General features: G+C 43.4%; 1 protein-coding gene across 1 annotated transcript in view; it reads left to right on the plus strand.

Annotated features, from left to right (window-relative positions):
• The window catches only part of PRICKLE2 (prickle planar cell polarity protein 2), a gene marked incomplete at both ends in the record, with an annotated part of 337443 nt that extends 324582 nt beyond the window's left edge, over positions 1–12861 (plus strand). Inside the window, 1 exon segment of the mRNA XM_082848660.1 lies at positions 11987–12861. Within this exon segment, the coding sequence (XP_082704786.1) occupies positions 11987–12861 (875 nt within the window).
• Between the last annotated feature and the right edge of the window lie 2690 nt (positions 12862–15551).

The raw sequence follows: 15551 nt of genomic DNA on the forward strand, positions 1-15551 counted from the left end.
TTGCATTTCCTCTGGGTAGAGAAGTCAGCCCCAGCTGCAGTTGAGAGGCACAAATTATTTTTATCATTATTTTAGTGGCTCATCTTCGGTGAACATCATGATGTGTCTGGTCCTGTGTGGCTCGTCGCGGGTTCGTTCCTTCATACAATCACGCCTTCAGCAAGTATTTGTTTGTCTTTACAGTTGGCTGGGTGTAAATTTCTTGGAGCATGCGCTCTTTCACTGGGGACTCCTAGGCCTTGCTTACTTTCTTCCCATGCATCGAATACCAGCTACTGAGATCGGGGCTAGCAAGCAGGAGCTTATAGGCTCGCCAAGGAGATGGAGAGGAAATCAGAACTACCCAGATTTATGGTAGTTGTGATGAGGCTTCAAGACTAAGGTGGGACTTCCCTGGCGCTCCAGTAGTTAAGACTCTGTGCTTCCACTTCAGGGGGCACAGGTTCGGTCCCTGGTCAGGGAACTAAGATCCTGCATGCTGCGCAGCATGGCCAAAAAAATAAATGAAATAAAAACGAAAGGTATGTATTTTCTCACCCAATCATCACTAAAGCTTTTGAACTCAGGTACTGTTGTTAGGCCCATTTTACACACGCATCTCAAGAGGTTCAGAAGTTGCCCCAAGTCACCTTTCAGTTCTGCTCAGAGTGAGTTAGAGAGGGAAGGAGAGTTTCTCAGGGTGAGATGTGAGCTGGGATAGTATAGGTCCATCTTGGGGACATGGAAGCTGCTAATTTAAACAGATCTCCAGCAGTGTGATCAATAAGACAAAATATTTTTGCAGTTTGAGGGGCCAACTATAAACCACACGTTCCTCTAATATTGGAGAAGCCCCAGATGGTGGGCCGTGTAATGAACGGCCAGAGACGATGAGATTGATTCGTGTGACCGTGGGTTTTTTGGTTCCTGATGATTGGCATGCCACTCATGCAAATTACAATCGGGTAATCTTCTAAGTCCTGGCCTGCTCCAGGTCAGAGGGTGGTTGCTTTTTCCTAGCTGTGGGCAGCGTGAGGATTCATTTACCTTAACTCCCCCAGCAGGATGCCCAGCACTGCTAGTTCCAGTGTGGTAAACGGGGGGGGTGGGCAAGATCCCTGCTCCCAGAGGGCATCCATTTGGCTACCAACTTAAACATAAATTTAAGAAAATAAGTCAGAGTGGGGTCTTTAAACAAGGGTCAGGTGCTACAGAGTGACTGTTTGGGGGTGGGGGACAACTTTGCTCCTTGAGAAAGAACAATCAGGGCAGGCACCATGGAAGAGGTGGTATTTACATGAGGCCCTTAGTGGTCCAAAGAAGGCAGCCACGCAAAGGGGAGAGTTTTCCATAAGGGGCTGATATGAGCTTGCTGGTGTGTGTAAGCGCGACTAAAGCAGAGTCAGCCAGGGAGGAACATTTAGTCCACCATCTTGGAGAGACTTTGACATCTGCATAAGGTTTCTGGATTTGACCAGTAGTGAAATTAACCACAGAGCCGCTCTGTTTAGAGGCAGGCACACAATTATTGCTCATCTCTGGGCAACACTGGCCATTTTGTGCATGGCCTGCGTGTAAGAAGCCCCTGAAGGGGACTCTGAGTTAATAAATGAGAACCTACACATTTCTCCTGTCTGGAGTGAGCCGGTGGCCTTTCCAATCCTACCCGCACATCTCCCAGCTTACGTTTAAGTAAAACTGTTAGTGGACTCCGAGCTTGAGCGACAGGGCTCTCTAGTTCTTGCCAGAGGACTTTTCTTTTGTGGGGATTGGAGATGCTGAAGGGTATCCTGAGATTTCCCAGGAGGCAGAAGTACAGTTCAATAGGGCATCATCACCTCCCAGCAGAGTGGAAGCTATCCTTCCTCACGTTTACTTCCTCATTGAATATGAATGTATTCACACACAGGACATTCTCAGAAATGCATGACTTTGGGGCTTATAAAAGACGGGTTCAGGAAAACAGCATGTTTGGGAATGTATAGTATTTGCTAGATTATTTACCCCAACCCTAATTCCAAAAGCCCCGCAGAGATCATCGCTCCCACCCATGTAGCTTTTGTTTCTCAGTGTGATTTTTGAAGGATTTTTTTTTCCTTCCTTACTAGAGTTTATCTGCCCAGGCTGGTCGTTCATCATCTTGCGTTGCTATCCTCTCCGCTCCGCCTTCAGCTTGGGGAGGTTCTGGAAGTGATTAGCTGTTGTAAATCAGCTTTTATGATGTGTATGTCACAGATAAGCAGCTCGGAAAGCAGGAGTCAGAGAACTCCACTCCTCTTACCCTGCCAGTTATCCCAGTAATGAAATTTTAAAAAAAAGAAGTGACTGGAAAGTATGATGTTGGGCAGAATAGTTTCTTTGTAGGCATATCCAACGTTTAAATTGAGCTCTTTAACGAGAACACTGCATTATTTTTACACCGTTTTATTGAGTTATAACCTACATAAGGTAAAGCAAACAAATATTTAAACTGCACCTCAAGGCATTTTTACATGTGCATCCTTTTATAATCATCACCCAGCTCTAGGTAGAGAACATTTCCTGCGCCCTGGACATTTCCCTGTGCCCCTCCCACTCTTCTGACCTCTGTCACCACAGACAGCCTTAGCCTGTTCTTGAGCTTCACGTAAATGGAATCGTACTGCCTGTACTCTTTTGTGTCTCTCAGCGTTTTCTATGAGATTCATCCATGCTGTCCATGTACTTATTCATTCTCGTTGTGTAGTATTCCAGTATAGCATGGTTTCTCAACTGGGGTATTATTGACATTTGGGGCTGGATAATTCTTTGTTGTGGGGACTGTCCTGTGCATTATAGGGTGTTTAGCAGCATCTCTCTGGTCTCTACACACTACACACCAGTAGCATCCCCTACCCCCAGTAATTTCCCCTGGAATTGAAAACCTTTGCATCACATAACTATACTACAATTTTTAAGAAACTTTTTATTTGGAAATAAATTCAAACTTATTGAAAAGTTGCAAAAATGGAACAAACAATACCCATAAAGTATTTACCTAGATTCACCTATTGTTAACATTTTACCCGTTTGGTTTATCGTTTGCCCTCTCTTGTGTACACACACACACGTGCGCGCAGTGTATTTCTGAACCATTTGAGAGCGAGTTGCATCCATCTTGGCCATTTACTACCATATACTTCCGTGTGTATTTCCCAAGAATAAGGATCTTCTCTGACATTATCCTAATTATCAGTTAACCACAGTATATTTAGCATAATACATTTATGAGTTAGCCCATGTCCCAATTTTTGCATTTGAGGAAAATTTATCCTTTGTAGCATTTATTTTCATTACAGTGCAGGTCCAGTCCAGGATCAGGTATTGTATATAGTTGCTGTGGTTCCTTAATATCCTTTAGTCTAGAACATTCACTCAGTCTTTGTCTTTTATGATACTGAATTTCTTTTTAAAAATACAATCCCTTTTCTTCTTAATAGAATATTCCTCATTTGGGGTTCGTCTGGTCTTTCCTCCTGAATCCATTCAGGGTATGTGTTTTTGACTGAAAGACTCCGTAGGTGGTAGTGTGTCCTGCTTAGGGAATCCCATCTGGAGGGACATGGTGTCAGTGGCACCTCGTCCGTGATGGAGGTGGTCAGAGTGTTGTCTGATTATTCCACTGTATAGTTACTAAATTTTCTCTTATAGATAATAAGCGATAAGTGGGGAACCACTTAACAACACCATGCAGATATCCTGCTCCCCAATCAAGTTTTACCCCCTAAATTTAGCATATTTCGTGTCTTGCATGAGCCAGTCTTTACCTACAGTGGTTACAAAACGATGATCTTCCAAATCCAGCACTCCTCCTGCACGCACACTCCAGCCTGTTATGTACAAGGGCCCACGCTTCTCCCCCATTTATTTGCTGGTATTTTTGTCTGTTATCAGTATGGATTCATGAATTCTGGTTTGCTCAGTGGTTTATAAATCAGTACCGTCTGAATGTTCGAATCGCTCAGCTTTGGCTGGTGGGATCCCTTTGAAGTTGGGTCCTGTATTCTGAAAACCAACCCCCCTTCATTTTTGTTTTCTGTGTTTGTTTGTTTTTTTTAATGGTTACCAGGGGCATTTATTTATTTATTTTTTTAACATCTTTTTGTTGTTGTTGTATTTTATTTTATTTATTTTTTTATACAGCAAATTCTTATTAGTCATCCATTTTATACACATCAGTGTATACATGTCAATCCCAATTGCCCAGTTCATCACACCACCCCCACTACCACCCCCCTGCAGCTTTCCCCCCCTTGGTGTCCATACGTTTGTTCTCTACATCTGTTTCTCAATTTCTGCCCTGCAAACCGGTTCATCTGAACCATTTTTCTAGGTTCCACATATATGCATTAATATACGATTTTTGTTAGTCTCTTTCTGACTTACTTCACGCTGTATGATAGTCTCTAGATCCATCCACGTCTCAACAAATGACCCAATATCGTTCCTTTTTATGGCTGAGTAATATTCCATTGTATATATGTACCACATCTTCTTTATCCATTTGTCTGTCGATGGGCATTTAGGTTGCTTCCATGACCTGGTTATGGTAAAGAGTGCTGCAGTGAACACGGGTGCATGTGTCTTTTTGAACTATGGTTTTCTCTGAGTATATGCCCAGTAGTGGGATTGCTGGATCATATGGTAATTCTATTTTTAGTTTTTTAAGGAACCTCCATACTGTTCTCCATGGTGTCTGTATCAATTTACATTCCCACCAACAGTGCAAGAGGGTTCCCTTTTCTCCACACCCTCTCCAGAATTTGTTGTTTGTAGATTTTCTGATGATGGCCATTCTAACTGGTGTGAGGTGATACCTCATTGTAGTTTTGATTTGCATTTCTCTAATAATTAGTGATGTTGAGCAGCTTTTCATGTGCTTCTTGGCCATCTGTATGTCTTCTTTGGAGAAATGTCTATTTAGGTCTTCTGCCCATTTTTGGATTGGGTTGTTTGTTTCTTTAATATTGAGCTGCATGAGCTGTTTATATATTTTGGAGATTGGAGATTAATCCTTTGTCCGTTGATTCGTTTGCAAATATTTTCTCCCACTCTGAGGGTTGTCTTTTTGTCTTGTTTATGGTTTCCTTTGCTGAGCAAAAGGTTTGAAGTTTCATTAGGTCCCATTTGTTTATTTTTGTTTTCATTTCCATTACTCTAGGAGGTGGATCAAAAAAGATCTTGCCGTGATTTATGTCAAAAAGTGTTCTTCCAGGCTTCCCTGGTGGCACAGTGGTTGAGAGTCCGCCTGCTGATGCAGGGGATACGGGTTCGTGCCCCAGTCCGGGAGGATCCCATGTGCCGCTCCGGCTGGGCCCGTGAGCCATGGCTGCTGAGCCTGCGCGTCCGGAGCCTGTGCTCCGCAGCGGGAGAGGCCACAACAGTGAGAGGCCTGCGTACCGAAAAAAAAAAAAAGTGTTCTTCCTATGTTTTCCTCTAAGAGTTTTGTAGTGTCTGGTCTTACATTTAGGTCTCGAGTCCATTTTGAGTTTATTTTTGTGTATGGTGTTAGGGAGTGTTCTAATTTCATTCTTTTACATGTAGCAGTCCAGTTTTCCCAGCACCACTTATTGAAGAGGTTGTCTTTTCTCCATTGTATATTCTTGCCTCCTTTGTCATAGATTAGTTGACCATAGGTGCATGGGTTTATCTCTGGGCTTTCTATCTTGTTCCATTGATCTATGTTTCTGTTTTTGTGCCAGTACCATATTGTCTTGATTACTGTAGCTTTGTAGTATAGTCTGAAGTCAGGGAGTCTGATTCCTCCAGCTCCTTTTTTTTCCCTCAAGACTGCTTTGGCTATTCGGGGTCTGTTGTGTCTCTATACACATTTTAAGATTTTTTGTTCTAGTTCTGTAAAAAATGCCATTGGTAATTTGATAGGGATTGTGTTGAATCTGTAGATTGCTTTGGGTAGTATAGTCATTTTCACAATATTGATTCTTCCAATCCAAGAACATGGTACATCTCTCCATCTGTTGGTATCATCTTTAATTTCTTTCATCAGTGTCTTAGAGTTTTCTGCATACAGGTCTTTTGTCTCCCTAGGTAGGTTTATTCCTAGGTATTTTATTCTTTTTGTTGCAGTGGTAAATGGGAGTGTTTCCTTAATTTCTCTTTCAGATTTTTCATCATTTGTATATAGGAATGAAAGAGATTTCTGTGCATTAATTTTGTACCCTGCAACTTTACACAATTCATTGATTAGCTCTAGTAGTTTTCTGGTGGCATCTTCAGGGTTCTCTATGTATAGTATCATGTCAACTGCAAACAGTGACAGTTTTACTTTTTCTTTTCCAATTCGTATTCCTTTTATTTATTTTTCTTCTCTGATTGCCGTGGCTAGGACTTCCAAAACTATGTTGAACAATAGTGGTGAGAGTGGGCATCCTTGTCTCGTTCCTGATCTTAGAGCAAATGCTTTCAGTTTTTCACCATTGAGAATGATGTTTGCTGTGGGTTTGTCATATATGGCCTTTATTATGTTGAGGTAGGTTCCCTCTGTGCCCAGTTTCTGGAGAGTTTTTATCATAAACAGGTGCTGAATTTTGTCGGAAGCTTTTTCTGCATCTATTGAGATGATCATATGGGTTTCATTCTTCAGTTTGTTAATACAGTGTAGCACATTGATTGATTTGCATATATTGAAGAATCCTTGCATCCCTGGGATAAATCCCACTTGATCATGGTGTATGATCCTTTTAATGTGTTGTTGGATTCTGTTTGCCAGTATTTTGTTGAGGATTTTTGCGTCTATATTCATCAGTGATATTGGTCTGTAAAAATTTTCTCTTTTTGTAGTATCTTTGTCTGGTTTTGGTATCAGGGTGATGGTGGCCTCATAGAATGGTTTGGGAGTGCTCCTTCCTCCGCAGTTTTTAGAAGAGTTTGAGAAGGATGGATGTTAGCTCTTCTCTAAATGTTTGATAGAATTCACCTGTGAAGCCATCTGGTCCTGGACTTTTGTTTGTTGGAAGATTTTTAATCACAGTTTCAATTTCATTACTTGTGATTGGTCGGTTCATATTTTCTCTTTCTTCCTGGTTCAGTCTTGGAAGGTTATACCTTTCTAGGAATTTGTTCATTTCTTCCAGGTTGTCCATTTAATTGGCATAGAGTTGTTTATAGTAGTCTCTTAGAATGCTTTGTATTTCTGCGGTGTCTGTTGTAACTTCTCCTTTTTCATTTCTAATTTTGTTGATTTGAGTCCTCTCCCTCTTTTTCTTGATGAGTCTGGCTAATGGTTTATCAATTTTGTTTATCTTCTCAAAGAACCAGCTTTTAGTTTTATTGATCTTTGCTATTGTTTTCTTTGTTTCTCTTTCATTTATTTCTGCTCTGATTTTTATGATTTCTTTCCTTCTGCTAACTTTGGGTTTTGTTTGTTCTTCTTTCTCTAGTTCCTTTAGGTGTAAGGTTAGATTGTTCGTTTGAGATTTTTCTTATTTCTTGATGTAGGCTTCTATAGCTATAAACTTCCCTCTTAGAACTGCTTTTGCTGCATCCCATAGGTTTTGGATCGTCGTGTTTTCATTCTCATTTGACTCTAGGTATTTTTTGATTTCTTGGTTATTTAGTAACATATTGTTTAGCCTCCATGTGTTTGTGTTTTTTACGTTTTTTCCCATGTAATTCATTTCTAATCTCATAGCGTTGTGGTCAGAAAAGATGTTTGATATGATTTCAATTTTCTTAAATTTACTGAGGATTGATTTGTGACCCAAGATGTGATCTATCCTGGAGAATGTTCCATGCGCACTTGAGAAGAAAGTGTAATCTGCTGTTTTTGGGTGGAATGTCCTATAAGTATCAGTTAAATCTATCTGGTCTGTTGTGTCATTTAAAGCTTGTGTTACCTTATTTATTTTCATTTTGGATGATCTGTCCATTGGTGTAAGTGAGGTGTTAAAGTCCCCCACTATTATTGTGTTACTGTCGATTTCCTCTTTTATAGCTGTTAGCAGTTGCCTTATGCATTGAGGTGCTCCTACGTTGGGTGCATATATATTTATAATTGTTATATCTTTTTCTTGGATTGATCCCTTGATCATTATGTAGTGTCCTTCCTTGCTCTTGTAACATTCTTATTTTAAAGTCTATTTTTTTCTGATATGAGTTATTGCTACTCCAGCTTTCTTTTGGTTTCCATTTTCATGGAATATCCTTTTCCATCCCCTCACTTTCAGTCTATATGTGTCCCTAGGTCTGAAGTGGGTCTCTTGTAGACAGCATATATATGGGTCTTGTTTTTGTATGCATTCAGCAAGCCTGTGTCTTTTGGTTGGAGCATTTAATCCATTCACATTTAAGGTAATTATCAATGTGTATGTTCCTTTGACCATTTTCTTGATGTTTTGGGTTTGTTTTTGTAGGTCCTTTTCTTCTCTTGTGTTTCCCACTTAGAGAAGTTCTTTTAGCATTTGTTGTAGAGGTGGTTTGGTGGTGCTGAATTCTCTCAGCTTTTGCTTGTCTGTAAAGCTTTTGATTTCTCCATCGAATCTGAGTAAGATCCTTGCTGGCTAGAGTAATCTTCGTTGTAGTTTCTTCCCTTTCATCACTTTAAGTATATCATGCCACTCCCTTCTGGCTTGTAGAGTTTCTGCTGAGAAATCAGCTGTTAACCCTGTGGGAGTCCCCTGGTATGTTATTTGTCATTCTTCGCTTGCTGCTTTCAATAATTTTTCTTTGTCTTTAATTTTTGCCAGTTTGATTACTATGTGTCTTGGCATATTCGTCCTTGGGTTTATCCTGTATGGGACTCTCTGCGCTTCCTCGACTTGGGTGGCTATTTCCTTTCCCATGTTAGGGAAGTTTGTTTTTTTTCTTTTCTTTTTCTGCGGTACACAGCCCTCTCACTGTTGTGGCCTCTCCCACTGCGGAGCACAGGCTCCAGACGTGCAGACTCAGTGGCCATGGCTCTCGGGCCCAGCCGCTCGGCGGCATGTGGGATCTTCCTGGACCGGGGCACGAACCCGTGTCCCCTGCATCGGCAGGCGGACTCTCAACCACTGCGCCACCAGGGAAGCCCCTGTTTGTTCTTTAATTCTTCTAGGTCTTTGTTAAACATTTCTTGCATCTTCTCGATCTTTGCCTTGATTCTTTTTCCAAGGTCCTGGATCATCTTCACTATCATTATCCTGAATTCTTTTTCTGAAAGTTTGCCTATCTCCACTTCATTTAGTTGTTTTTCTGGGCTTTTATCTTGTTCCTTCATCTGGTACATAGACCTCTGCCTTTTCATCTTGTCTATCTTTCTGTGAATGTGGTTTTTGTTCCACAGGCTGCTGGATTGTAGTTCTTCTTGCTTCTGCTGTCTTCCCTCTGGTGGATGAGGCTATCCAAGAGGCAAGTTTCCTGATGGGAGGCACTGGTGGTGGGTAGAGCTGACTGTTGCTTTGGTGGGCAGAGCTCAGTAAAACTTTAATCTGCTTGTCTGCTGATGGGTGGGGCTGGATTCCCTCCCTGTTGGTTGCTTGGCCTGAGGCAACCCAACACTGGAGCCTACCTGGGCTCTTTGGTGGGGCTAATGGCGGACTCTGGGAGGGCTCATGCCAAGGAGTACTTCCTAGAACTTTTGCTGCCCGTGTTCTTGTCCCCACCGTGAGCCACAGTCAGCCCCTGCCTCTGCAGGAGACCCTCCAACACTAGCAGGTAGGTCTGGTTCAGTCTCCCCTGGGGTCACTGCTCCTTCCCCTGGGTCCCGATGCGCACACTACTTTGTGTGTGCCCTCCAAGAGTGGAGTCTCTGTTTTCCCTGGTCCTGTCGAAGTCCTGCAATCAAATCCCACTAGCCTTCAAAGTCTGATTCTCTAGGAATTCCTCCTCCCGTTGCCAGACCCCCAGGTTGGGAAGCCCGACATGGGGCTCAGAACCTTCACTCCAGTGGGTGCACTTCTGTGGTGTAAGTGTTCTCCAGTCTGTGAGTCACCCTCCCAGCAGTTATAGGATTTGCTTTTACTGTGATTGCGCCCCTCCTACCATCTCACTGTGGCTTCTCCTTTGTCTTCGCACGTGGGGTATCTTTTTTGGTGAGTTCCAGTGTCTTCCTGTCGATGATTGTCCAGCTGCTAGCTGTGATTCTGGTGTTCTCGCAAGCTTCCCTTCGTTTTTTATTTTTAACACTTCCTCACTTTTTGGCATAACAAGGTGTTCCAGGCTCATCTTTTACCTTCCCTCCTCCTATCCTGGAATTAGCCATTTCTCCAAAAAGTCCTGCCTGATTCCTTTTAATGGGGAATGCTAGAAAAAAACCACTGTTAATTGACGTTTGACGTTTGAATTGTTTTTAGTTCTGGACTGTTATAAAGAAAGCTTCTCTGAATACCCTTGGACATTTTTTTGGATCCATAAACTGTTTTCGGTTGGGTATATAACCAAGAGTGGCAATGGGAAGTCACAGAACAGAACAACAAGGACTATTGTATAGCACAGGGAATTATATTCAATATCTTGTAGTGACCTATACTGGAAAATAATCTGAAAAAGAAAATTTATATATATATTTATATATATGTGGAAAGAATTTATATACAATGTGTATATAGAGAAAGAATTTATATCTGTATATATATATAGATATATAAACTGAATCACTCTGGTGCACACCTGAATCATTGTAAATCAACTGTATTACAATTTTAAAAATAACATACATATGTACGTACATAAATAAATAAAAAGAAGGACACAGGATCTCCTCTCTGGCTATATACCCAACAGAAATGAGTACATTAAGTCCATCAAAAAAGTGAACACAGGTATTCAAAGCAACTTTGTTCATAATTCATGTATGTATATATATACACACACACACACACACACATATATATACACATACACACACATATATATGTATATTTAGCTTTAGTGGGTATTGCTAAGTAGTGTTTCAAAGTGCTCATAACAGTTTTGTGAGGGGAGCCAAAGTTGTTGGCCCCGTTAGGTGGGGTAATCGGCGGCAGGGCTTCTAATGGGCCAGTGCAATCCAAAGACATGTTGTCTGTGACCAGAAATGGCAAAGCTGCTCATCTTTCCATCGATAATGAGTGGGAAGTGCTGAGATTTTGCCACCTGGTCCATTCTTAAACTGCTGTTTTAGCGAGTGCTGCTTTAAGGTGGGCAGAATGGAAGTTTCTGAAGTCAAGAATCTCCTGCTCCCTTCAACATGGTTTTCATCTCAGTGATGGCAGTGACAGCATGTAGGGAATGCAGGATCATTGCTAGGGCCTCCTGCTGTTAGAGAGCATTCGGGTCACTGCTTTGTTTTAAAAAGTGTCTCCCCAGGAGAAGGAGGAATGCCCCTCGGAGTCCCACTCACATCTTCTGACTGCTAGGGGCCCATTTGGAACCCTGAAACAGTCATTTACTAAACACCCTGAGAGAGTAAATATCCCTCTGTCTACACCCAGGGAGCCACTTAGTTTTCAAGACATCTGGGATAGAGGCCCAGGGACAGCAGGCAGAGCGGGAAATTGCTGGAGGTAAACACGGAAGTGAACTGGTCCAGTATTATGGGACTAGACTCTAGGCTCAGTGTTGCTAGGAACTGCTTGGGCGTGGCCCGGCCTCTATAGCTTAAAGGTTCTTTGTCCAGAATATCTCTCCTGTGGAGCTTATAGTCATCATTAGAACCAGCGAGGTGATTGAGCAGTTTTTAAAGTGAATTTCTGAACAGAAGAAACATCACTTATAAGATACATGATGGGCTCTTAAGTAATTTTGATGAACCTTTGGAGGAATTCATGACTATTAAAAAAACATCTCGTGGATGCATTTTAACCAGGTGTCCCCTCTAAGTGGACACTGGCCCGCTATGGAATGGGGAGAGCCCTCCTGCATACTTTCTGAGCGAGCCTGTGTGCAGTGTGCAACTGTGCAACCGTATGCAGCGACCCTGGATAGATAACGGTTCAGATGACCCACAGCGACGGGACTCCCATGGCTGCACGTTTGTATTAACCTCTGTGAACCTTTCCTCTCTCTCCCCCAGGCCTCTCTGCAGATGGTGGTGCCAAGCGCCAGGAGCACCTCTCCCGGTTTTCCATGCCCGATCTCAGCAAAGACTCTGGGATGAACGTGTCCGAGAAGCTGAGCAACATGGGCACGCTGAACTCGTCCATGCAGTTCCGCAGCGCCGAGTCCGTTCGCAGCCTGCTCTCCGCCCAGCAGTACCAGGAGATGGAGGGAAACCTCCACCCTCTCGGCAACCCCATCAGGTACAGAGACCTGCAGGCCCACGGAAGGATGCATCAGAGCTTTGATTTCGATGGGGGGATGGCGGGCAGCAAGCTGCCGGGGCCGGAGGGTGTGAGGATCCAGCCCATGAGCGAGCGCACGCGGCGGAGAGCCACTTCCCGCGAAGACAACCGCCGCTTCCGACCTCACCGCTCCCGGCGATCCCGACGCTCTCGCTCAGACAACGCCCTCCACCTGGCCAGCGAGCGCGAGGCCATCTCTCAGTTAAAAGAAAGGCCCCCCCTGAGAGCCAGGGAGGATTATGATCAGTTCATGCGCCAGCGGAGCTTCCAGGAGAGCCTGGGCCAGGGGTCCCGGAGGGACCTGTACGGCCGGTGCCCCCGGACTGTATCGGACCTGGCTCTGCAGAACGCCTTTGGGGAGCGATGGGGACCCTACTTCACTGAGTACGATTGGTGTTCCACCTGCTCTTCGTCCTCGGAGTCTGACAACGAGGGCTATTTCCTAGGAGAACCCATCCCCCAGCCCGCCCACCTGCGATACGTCACGAGTGATGAGTTACTGCACAAATACAGCTCGTACGGCCTCCCCAAGTCTTCCACGCTAGGTGGCAGGGGACAGTTGCACAGCAGGAAAAGACAAAAGAGCAAAAACTGTATCATTTCTTAATCCGATGGGGGTCAGGGGTTAGGGGAAGATGGGAGGTAAGAATGTAAATTCAGAAACTTGCACTGTTTTAAATTTTAAAGCTCTTTGCTTTGGTGGTTCCAGGGAGAGATGAGAAGAGCTCTCTGTTGATGGCGGCAAGGTCACCGACTGACTCGATAGGTAGTCACAGTTCTTGGCATGTTGAATATTATTTGCACATTTCACTTTGGAAACGCTATAGACTCTACGGAGGCCAGGATTGGTCACCTCCTTCCCGTCCGTCTGTGTTGAGCTGCCACTGGCAAGATGGCAAAATTGTTTCCCGCTCGCTTATATATTATAGCCTCTCTGGTTCTCTCCCTTTTAGGACCCTTTTTCCAGTACGTAATTTGTTTATTAGCCAGGACCCAAGACTAAGTTATTTACATGTCCATTGTAAATGCGATGTAAATGAGAGTTCTGATAAAATATTTTTGTATTTTGTAATATCAAAGGAATTTCTATATCGTAGGACTCAGTGGAGCCTTGCATGCACGTCCAGCATTGTCTTTGAGTAGTACTCCAAGGTGGTCCAGGACCACTTTTTTTTTTTTTTTTCTTTTTTCTATACAAATTTGTTACATGTCAGTGAGACCTTTTTCAAAGGAGTTTATTCAATTTGGCTTTTTGTGGCTGAAAAACAAAAATTACCTATGACACCCAAAGCATTTGATGCTCCACCTATCTTGAGGAGCCATCCTTAAGTCCGCTCCCAGCCTCAGTAGAATCTCTTCTCTACAAAGTGATAGTAACTTTTTTTTTTTATTTATAATTGCCGGCGTAACTTTTGCCAATTAGAAAAACCAACCAGTGTCAGTCAGGTTCCGTGAGAAACGCCATCCCTGCTGGGAACACTGAAGTTGCTTACCATTGAGCTATCCCTTGGGGAACATAAAGTGTCTGTGAGTGGTGCGGTTTGTGTGACGTCAGCATGACATTGTTTTGAATGTGGCATTATTTCCTGGTGCTCGTTTCCTGGATCGTATTATCCGCTTTCCTTTACCAAGGCAGACAGCTGCCTTAGCCTGACAACCGGTTGTCCTCAGCGCAAATGAACTTCAGCTTTGGGAATTTCGGGCCAGAAAGGTTCCGAGGGACTCTGGGAGTGATGGTGTGTTCTAGGTCGTAGGTCATAACGTGGAGAAGGAACAGGTCAAGGGTAGAGACTGAAGGGGAATATGAAGGAAGGTCAGAGCAAAGAAGAACTTCTGGAAATGAAGTAGAGGAGACTTGACAACCACCTCGAATAGCCCCCAGTGCTTGTGGGAAAAAAAAAAAAAAAACCCAGTTTAATGCGCTCCGTAACCAGAGTATCTGGGTTACCCAGAAAGATTGAGCGGCTCAGGAGATTTCCGTGTTATGGTTTTGAAAAACAGATGTTGCTGAAAGGGGGGTTTCCATTTTGAACTTTGGGGACCGTCAGTCAGATAGAAGATGGGCTCAAAAGTGAGTTTGCTTAAAGAAGACATTTAACGGTTGTGTTGTTTATAGTAAAATAAAACCTCCTACCTTGCTTCAGTTAAAAGTGAAGCGCTTGCTTTTACTTCCATCCTCCTCGTCCCCTTCGTGGATTGTGGCAGTTGAAATAATCCATCGGAGGACCCACCTTTAGTGAGGTGTACTGTCGATGTAGTACACAGTGTATCTCAGTGGCCATCTGCCATGGTGAGGCGAGCGTGGTCTCTCTTCAGTATAGTAGTTAATATTTTCTAGTACTTTTTTATGGGGAGAATGTGAAAAGTGGCTTTTTAGACACCATCCCAAATGGGTCTGGGGGAAGGAAGGCTGTAAAGGATGTGGAAGTGGCACTCCATTCAGGATGTATTAAAATAATTTGCTTTTCAGGTATTAATAAGACATTTGTCATTGTCACTGATGTTTTGAAAAAGCAATGCAAATGTTGGTTGTGGCTGTTTTCCGCATGCTTTCTTCATATCTAAATGCTTCCTTAATTATCCAAGCCTCTGGAGAATTAACTCTATTACGTTTGTATAGTGAGTTTGTAAACTGCTTGGCAAACTGATTAAGAAATAATGTACACCACCACGCTACCAGCGTGGCAGGTTTCTGGTAGAAATGGGGCGAGTCCAATTTGGAGTTCTAAGTTGCTGGATGGATGAGAATAGAAAGGCATTTTGGAAAAAGAAGAGAGAGAAAAAAGTAGATCATTTAACTTAGTAAATAACTGAAAATAATGTCTGTCCTCTGTGGCCTGGAATCCAAGGAAAGAAATTCTCCCAGTGAACGTTGCTTTCTCTTTCCTTTTTAGAGTACCTCTTACAATTCCCCGATGAGGCTTTAACCACCGTCAGCAGAAAGAAGAAGGTGGCCTAGAAACTGACACCTAATTAGTGCCCCGAGGGAGAGAGGAATAAGCAATTTCAGATCTAGCTGCCCAGGGAGCATCCATCGGCTGAACTGGTCAGAGCTGGAGGCGTGTTGAGATGCAAGCCTCAGGGTCAGACGGTCTATAAGCAAGATCACCTCCACCTAGTCCGTCACTGCCAGTGTCTCCTTCCCACCCCACATTGCAGCCAGGCACCTTATGGAGAATGCCGATGGAGGACAGGTAAACCCTCACAGTGAGGACGGAACCTGCAAGTATATGCCTTAGAGGGAGCAGGACATCATCGTATCGGGAGTTCCTCCCCTTAGTGATAACTTACACGTAA

This window comes from Leucopleurus acutus, assembly GCF_964270905.1.
Source record: "Leucopleurus acutus genome assembly, chromosome: 10".
Classification (NCBI taxonomy): domain Eukaryota; kingdom Metazoa; phylum Chordata; class Mammalia; order Artiodactyla; family Delphinidae; genus Leucopleurus; species Leucopleurus acutus.